Source organism: Diorhabda carinulata, chromosome 4, assembly GCF_026250575.1.
Source record: "Diorhabda carinulata isolate Delta chromosome 4, icDioCari1.1, whole genome shotgun sequence".
NCBI classification, from domain to species: Eukaryota; Metazoa; Arthropoda; class Insecta; order Coleoptera; family Chrysomelidae; genus Diorhabda; species Diorhabda carinulata.
The window spans coordinates 12,220,569-12,229,518 of NC_079463.1; the positions used below are offsets into that span (position 1 = coordinate 12,220,569).

General features: G+C 33.5%; 1 protein-coding gene across 1 annotated transcript; it reads left to right on the forward strand.

Moving 5' to 3' along the window:
• Positions 1–8: 8 nt before the first annotated feature.
• LOC130893375 (sulfhydryl oxidase 2-like) lies at positions 9–8,950 on the forward strand. Its single transcript, XM_057799422.1, has 3 exons — positions 9–367; positions 420–2,372; positions 8,679–8,950. The coding sequence occupies exons 2-3, from the start codon at positions 614–616 to the stop codon at positions 8,729–8,731; spliced, it is 1,812 nt and encodes a 603-aa protein (XP_057655405.1). The 5' UTR covers positions 9–367; positions 420–613; the 3' UTR covers positions 8,732–8,950.

An 8,950-nucleotide genomic window follows, 5' to 3' on the forward strand; every position in this document is an offset into this window, starting at 1 on the left:
AGATTATTAGATTTCATCTAAACTACTAGAGAGAGATAGAATCAATACCTGTTGACAGATCGAAAACCGGTAATTCATTCCTTGTAAATTAAAAAAAGTTTTCAGTTTACATTTGATTGTAGTGAGTGTGGATGTGTTTTATAATGTTAACAATAAGCGTTTAAATATATTTATAATCAATTTACGGTTGTTGATCTACGTTTTTTTACACAAATTTTTTATAACATTGAATCTAGTATCCAATTTGGCATTTAAATACAAAATTTTAGTTTTCACATCAAAAATTAATAGTAAAACCGGTTACAAATAAACATGCTTACAAAAAAAACACATGATTTGAAGAATAATTAGTTATCCTATACAACAGGTAACAATTTAATTCACACGCAGTAAGTAGAGAATAATAAATTTTTTTCTAGTGCACCCTATAAGAAAACAATAATTAGTTATCATACCTCTTTCAAAGGTCATTTTCGAGAAGGTGTCAAGGTGAACTTCATTTGAAGTCAATTATGGAAACTATGATAAGTAGTTATAAATAACAGGAATTGCTTAGTCACCCACCTTTTATTTACAAAGAGATCAGTTGTGAGCTGAATGCGAGAAGTATAACATGAGATCGTCTAAATACAATTTGGAGCTACATTTGTTGTTATTATTATTTTCCATACAAACAACTTTGTGTGCGGTATTAAGGAACCGAACTAACCGCGAACCTGGATTATATTCACCCGAAGACGACGTCGAAATCTTGACAATCAATAATTTCAATACTAGTATTTATAACAGTGAACGAGCTTGGTTAGTGGAATTTTATAGTAATTGGTGCGGTTATTGTAAGCGAGCCGTTCCTAAAGTGAAAGCTTTCGGTAGTGATGTTAAACCCTGGAACGATTTAGTTGCTGTAGCAGTTTTAGATTGCGCCAATGAAGACAATGCCCCTGTTTGTGAATATTTCGGTATAACAAGGTATCCAACTTTCAGATATATACACGAAGGTTATCAAGAAGGACCTGAAAATACTGGACTACCAATAGTCGCAGATTCCCAAACAAACTTTACGGAACATAGAAAAAATCTTATAAGTATATTAATTCAAGAACAAATTGAAAATAGGGGTAAACATCTACCGGATTTACAACGTTTTAGAAATTCTGTGATATCAAATGTGTTTAAAACCATTAATGGTACACCGGAATTGGCGTTTTTGATAGTACAAGAACCGGATGATGATGTGGGACCTTCTGTTATAATGGATTTTCATAAAGTGAAAGAAATAGTAATAAAATACGCGTTTGATAATGAAACCAAAGTGATAAATGAAGAATTACCAGCTTTATATTTAATACAAGAAAGTGGGGACTTACAATATTTAAATATATCATCACCTGATAGACGAGGGATCAAAATGGCTATAAGTGATTTATTATTATCCAAAAATATTTATTTTCCTTATGAAATCTTGAGGAATAATAATATAACTGAATCACAGCCAGTAACCGAAGGAACGACTAAAGAAGAATTAGAATTTTTAAATAAAATTAAAGAAGCCGGAGATACAGTTTTCCAATTAGATCTCGAGAACGCTCTAAGATACTCTTTAAAAAGAGAAATCGGGAATCGTAAAGAAATAAAAGGAGAACAATTAGAAGCTCTTAAAAAATATATCAACGTCCTAGAAAAATATTTTCCTTTCGGCGATAAAGGAAAATCTCTATTAAGACATCTTAAAGAATATATAAATAGCAGTACTATTATTGATGGTCACCACATTTTCCATCACATAAAAGACGCGGATATGCCAGGTCAAAATGTATTTTCTGGTCCCGAACAATGGTTAGGTTGCAAAGGAAGTTTACCAACATTCCGTGGGTACCCTTGCGGATTATGGAAATTGTTTCATTATTTAACAATTAACGCCGCTTTCGATCCCACGAATACAAAAGATAGTGACCCCAAGTTGGTTTTGGAAGCAATGCACGGTTACATAAAGAGTTTCTTTAGTTGTGAGGATTGTAGTAACCATTTCCAGGAAATGGCTAAAAGGCGTCAAATATTCAGTGTTGCTTCTTGGGAGGAATCAGTGCTTTGGTTGTGGAGGGCGCATAATGAGGTGAATAAAAGATTGGCTGGAGATCCTTCAGAAGATCCGTTGAATAAAAAGATTCAATTTCCTTCAAAGGAAAGGTGTGGTCAGTGTTATATGCCGGACGGATCTTGGCAAGAAGTGGAAGTATTATGTTATCTTAAAAAAGTATATGGCAGTGAAAATATTAATTATATGGGGGCTGATCCGAGAATATCTCATTTGATTCATACTAAAACTCATCCAGAATCGACTGTCTCTGGCGGATACAGGATTTTAAGTCCATGTGAGTATTTTAATGATATATAAGGTGATATTTTATGATTTTTTCTATAAATTTCATCATTTTTCACATTTCTGTTATAGTCTGTTTTGAGAATAAGACAAAGAAAAACTGTTTATTTTCTACTATGGCTGTAGAAAATGAAAAAAAATATTTCATTTAAGTGAATCTGGCTCGAGATCTTTGACACTTTCTTTCCATTTTTTTGTTTTTTGCCTTATTTTCCCAGCCCCTCATTCCAATTGGTCTCAAATGACTTCTAATCTCCTCCAACTACTTTTTTCTTGGGAATTTTCTTTTTTTTCCACTTTCTCCACCTGTTATTTTTTATTTATTTATTTTTATTTCAGTGGTTTCTACATTTTAAGTTCTGTTAAAGTCTGTTTTGAGAATAAATCAAAGAAAAACTGGTTATTTTCTTTTTTCCATGGCGGATTGATGAAAAAATTAGGGGAAGTATGTATCTATCTGGCCCTTGGCTTTGAGATCTTTCACTCTTTGTATCCATTTTTGTTTCTTGCCACAGTTTTTCAGTCCCCTACTTTCACTATTTCAAATCTCTTCTAACCAAACTTATCTAACCGTCAGCTTCGAGATCCTTTATTCTTTCTTTCCATTTTTTTTTCTGTTTCATGCCTCGTTTTCTCTGTCCCTTACTCCTATTATTCTCAAATGTCTTCCAACCTTCTCCAATTATTTTTCCGTTGATCTTCTCGGTCATTTTTTTTCTACCTTCTCTATCTTTATCTTGATATCTTCTGGAAAATATATCATTTAAAGAAGCTATATGGTTTTATATTTCAGCCTTTCATTCATATCTGACCATCAGTTTCGAAATCTTTCACTCTTACTTTCCTTTTTTTCTGTTTCATGCCCCATTTTTCCTGTCCCTTACTTCTATTATTCTCAAATGTCTTTTAATCTCCTCCAATCATTTTTTCCTTTGTCTTCTCGGTCATATTTCTACCTTCTCTACCTATTTTTTGTAATCTTCGTTTACATGGGAGATGTATGAGAAATATCTCATTTAAAGATGATATATGGTTTTATATTTCAGCTCTACAGGCTTATCCGACCATCAGCTTCGAGATCATTCACTTTTTCTTCCCATTTTTTTTTGTTTCATGCCTCATTTTTCCTGCCTATTTCTCTTTCGTTATTCTCAATTGTCTTCTAACCTCCTCCAATCATTTTTCCCTTGGTCTTTTTGGTCTTTTTCCACTTTCTCTACCTGTTTTATATAATCTTCGCTTTCATGGTAGATTTATGGAAAAATATGGAAAATATGTCATTTAAAGATGGTATAAGGTTTTATATTATCTGAAGCTTCGAGATCCTTCACTCTTTCTTTCCATTTTTTTATGTTCCATGCCTCATTTTCCCTTTCTCTTACTCCTATTATTCTATAATATCTTTTAACCTTCTACAATTATTTTTCACTTGGTCTTCTCTGTCATTTTTTCAATTTTCTCTACATTTTTTTTGTAGTATTTGCTTTCATGGTATATTTATGAAAAAAATATGGGAAATATCTCATTTAAAGATGCTATGGTTTTATATTGCAGCCCTACAGTCTTATTTGACCAACATCTTCAAGATCCTTCACTCTTTCTTTCCATTTTTTTGTTTCATGCCTCGTTTTCCCTGTCCCTCACTCCTATTACTCTCAAATGTCTTCTAACCTCCTCCAATCCTTTTTTGGTTTTTTTACTTTTTCCTCCTTGTCCATGTTTTAATAGTCGTTTTACCCATCGTTCTACCGATATATTTCAAACATCTCCATATTTATGATTCATTTATATTGGTTATACATGGATGCTCAAAAAGTTCAAAAGAGTCCAAGAAAATTCAAACTGGATATCACAGAACAACAAAACACAAATTGAAAAAGAAACTAACATCCATTTGAGACAAATAAAACATGAAGTTGACAGTAGAGAAATCTGGAATACTTTTAAAGATCACGTTTCCAAAATAATAGAAAAACACATTAAAACGAGTCCAAGACACAAAAAAGAACAATGGATGGAGCCATTAATCGCTTAGAGGCTTTTGAAATATGGTTATATAGATGCAAGCTCAAGACACCGTGGACAGCTATGCACACAAACGATGCAGTCCTTAACAGAGCAAATGCGGTTCGTGAGTTGGTGAATAACATTAAATGCAGGAAAAGGAATTGGAAAGAAACAAGCCTCTTGGTTGAAGAATATTAGAGAATGGTCTGGGATAAGAGAAGCAGGAAAGTTATTTAGACTAGCTCAAGATAGAGAGAGTTTTACCATGCTGATCGCCTACGTCAAGGGGACTTGATACGGCACACTAAGAAGAAGAATTATTACACCACTTTGTTATATTGTGATATCTTGAAATAAGTTAAAGAGGGTGGTAGATAATGGATCTCCCCGTCATGACTTTCTCCTATTTTAAATTCTTAAGATGTACTGGTATAAAAAAGGGGGCAGAGAAAATTGCGACAACTACCGGGGACTTACAGTGCTGTGTATCCAGAATTTATGGAAAAATCATAAAAAATAAAATCGAACAGGAATATTGCAACATGGAGGCAGAAGAACAGGCAGGCTTCAGAGCGGGGAGGTCGACTATTGATCATTTATTTACGATTTCGCAAATAATTGATAAGAAAACCGCCAAAAATCAAGAACTCCACCTTTTGTATGTTGACCTTAAAAAAGCATATGACAGCGTACCGCAAACAAAACTATGGGATGCCTTGGAAAGAACAAATATAAATGCGGCCCTAATAAAAGCAGTACAAAAGCTTTATGAAAACAGTAAATCACAAGTAAAAATAGGAAACAAGGTATCAAAAGGATTCTCCATCAATAAGGGGTTAAAACAAGGATGCTGTCTGTCGCCCACACTCTTCAAGATATACCTGGAACACGCACTAGCACACTGGAAAAGGAAATGTAAGAACATGGGCATCCCACTAATCGATTCCACACTATACACCCTGTGTTTTGCAGATGACCAAATAATCTTGGCACAGGACTACGAAGACTTAGAATATATGACAAGAAAGCTAGTAGAGGAATACAGGAAATGGGGTCTAGAAGTAAATTTTAGTAAAACGGAATATATGTATTGGAGGAGAACAACAAAATTTAATACTTGAAGAAACACAACAAAAAATAAGTCATTGTGCAAAATACAAATACCTAGGCATGATCATCACTAATGATGGAAGATTAGATGAAGCAATAACACAAAGAAATAACCAAGGAAGACAAGCAATAAGACAACTAAATAGTGTATTGTGGGACAAACAAATATCCAAGGAAAACAAACATCGAATATACAATAGCATAATAAAAAGTATAACAACATATAGTAGCGAAATCTATGTCAGAAGAAAAAACAGTCAAAATGCTTGAAGCCACAGAAATGGATTATTGGAGACGCGCGGCAGGAATATCAAGACTGGAAAAAATAAGAAACGACAGAATCAGGGAGATCATGAAAGTGCAACATACGATTACGGAAGACATTAGGGTGAATCAGTTAAGATGGTACGGACATGTCCAAAGAAAGCCTGAAGACCGCATACCCAAACAAATTTTAAATTGGGCACCACAAGGAAGAAGAAAAAGAGGAAGACCAAGACTAAGCTGGAGAGAAGGTATCGAGAAGGATATTCGAGAGAGAGGATTGGAAGAAGATCTTTGGGAAGATCGAGAAAAATGGAAACTGGGAATCGGAAGACGGCGAAGAACGTTTTAACCCGATTAATATATATATATATATATATATATATATATATATATATATATATATATATATATATATATATAAGATGTACTGTCCTCCAACGTTACTTTATTCTTCGTTTTTTGTATAGTCATTATTAGACATTTAACTTTTCCACCTCTCATTATTCTAAGGTTTGCGTATTGGTTCCAGTGAATGTTTCAGTCATTGTTAATTCTTGTTTCTTCAAGTATATCTATCATTTTCCATGGTTCATTCGATCGAATGCCTTTTCATCGTCTATTAGACATATGTCTCTGCAACAATGCTTTCCTCGTACTAACAGCATTTATAAATCCGATCTGTTTGCAGGATAATTTGCTCTCACACGATTAGTAAATTCTCTTTTGGATTACTTTGAGAAAGGGTTTTAAAAGATTGCTCATAAGACTAATCGTACAATATTCTTGACTTTTCTTTGTGCCCGGTTCCATGGTATTCTTCCAGAATCATATATGTTGTTGAACATCTTCGTAGTCATGACTATTGAGCAGTTTTAGAAATTCTGCTTCTACTCCTGCTGCCTTGCCATTTCTTATTACTTCTGCTTGGAGTTTTTGTTGTAGAATATCTGGTCCTTCGATCGATTTAGACGTCAATGGGAATCCATTGAAATTTAGCTGATTTTAACAATTTTAACGCTAAAATTTATTTCAAATATTTTTTATTGTCATTTTTTGATATTTACGTAGAATTGATTTTTGTATGAATAAATCTTGTTTTTCATATACATTTAGAACAAAGTTTCTTCTTTTTCTTTGTGTTTTGGAATGTGTGACGTTTAAAGTTGTGTAACATAAAATTTCCTACATTAATATGCATTAAACGTTCTGGTTGAGTAAATGGAATACAATAAAGAAAAAACTCGATTAGTCATTTATCTATTTCTATATTCAAATTAATTGGTAATTGCATATACGAGGAACGATCAAAACATTCAGAGAAAGATTGTTTATACAAGCAGTTAATCGTAAATAGTTTTTGGACAACTTCAATATGAAAAAAAGTTCTAAGAGTTTCAAAAATGTTAAAATATATCTATGGTGATAACTCAGTAACGTTAATGATTATTTATAAGTGATACGAACGATTTAAAAGTAGAAATCAGTCGATTAGGGACGAGAAACAATCTTCGGCCACAATTACAAATAAAAAGTGATCAAAATTGTTCCTTCAAATTTTGGAATGTTTTCAAATATACGAAGGTTTCGCCGAATTGCGAAGAGCGTACGGGACCGCCGAAAACAGTAACAAATATCGAAAAAATTCACTATACGACCATCTGATTGAGGTTAGAAACAGAAGAGGCAATCGTCTTATCAAACGAACGTATTTGCTATATACTGACCAAATAATTATGCATGCGTAAGTTATTAGCGCGTTGTGTGTCGCGTTTTTTAACTTTGAACCAAATTAACATTCGAATGACCAATTCCCAGGCTATATTGACGTTATTTATGCGAAATGAGTCGATTTACAACTAGAGTTGAAACCTGAATCCACCACGTCTGAAACAAAGAAATAGTTAAGACAGAGAATTGCAAATGGCGAACCTGCTCCGACAAAAGTAAAGACGGTTTCATCGGTTCGCCACAGGTTTTTGGGATAGTTATGGCATTGTTTTAATCGACTGTCTCTAAAAATATCAAACAATACGTGAGAGTATTACGCATTATTGCTTTATAAGATAAAGAAAGAAATTGCAAAAAAAGAAAGTGCTTTTCCATTGTCAAAAGATACATACTGTCAAACTGGCATTGGCCCAAGAAAGTCTGAGCAAAGGAATCCTCATAAAGTCGCCTGACAGAATCTAGATGACACCCCTACCTGATTGATTGAAAATCAAGCTTTCCAGTGGGGAGGAATTGGACCGAAACAATGATGGATCTGAAAGAGGTGGAGCAGTAAGTGGTAAATTTCACTTACACCACTCGTCGCTGTTAAATATTTTACCCCTTAACTCGGCTTTCAGCTTTCCGAACAAAAAATAGTCTGACGGGGCCAGATCCAGGCTATATAGTGGGTGTTAATATCTTTGAAGCCACATTCGTGTACCTAGAACATCTCGGTTGATTTTGTCGCGCCTTTTTTCGATAATTCTTTGACGTAACTGCCTAATAAGTTGTATATGATTCCTTAAAGTCATACTGAATACACTGTTTACACCAACTGAAGACGATAACTTGGTTATCGAAACGCGCTTCAGGTAGTGTAATTATGAGTGTTGGTGTAGTGTAAACAGTATATTCAGTATGAATATAGTCAACGGTTCCAGAAATTCCAACTTAGTCCTTAAAGTCAATCATAAGGATACCCTCGCAATCCCTAAATTTGGTAGTCATCATTTTTATTGTCGCTTTTCGTGATTTTTCTGTGGTGTCTATGAACGTTGTTTATTCTACGTTCTTCCGCCTACGAATTGTGTCTATTACGCGTGATCAACGGGTATCAAAGCTCAAGCACAATTTGAAAATGAAATTAAAACAGTGTACGTTGTTTTGATGATGAGTAACCTCATTTTATTTCTGTATTTTCCAGGTATGGCTCCAGTTATTTTCAGTTTGCTGATATCAACGGGGTTCAAACTATAATGTAAATAAATTGTTTATGTCTTGTAAATAACTTAACGTTAATAACACCTGAAGATTTTTATTTCTATTTATTATAATGAAATTTACATAAAATTTTAGATTTTATTCTTTTTAACGACAAATGCAGTATTATAACCAACTGACGCAATTTTTTTAACTTTTCTATTATAAGCTGTAATGATTATACATATATTCCAAATAAAATTTCATCCAAAAATA

What these genes read in the sequence shown, in the direction of transcription:
- LOC130893375 (XM_057799422.1), top strand. Translation starts at nt 614, where the DNA reads ATGAGATCGTCTAAATACAATTTGGAGCTACATTTGTTGTTATTATTA. An exon ending in ATACAGGATTTTAAGTCCAT is followed by an intron (nt 2,373 to 8,678) that starts GTGAGTATTTTA and finishes TGTATTTTCCAG; the next exon opens with GTATGGCTCCAGTTATTTTC.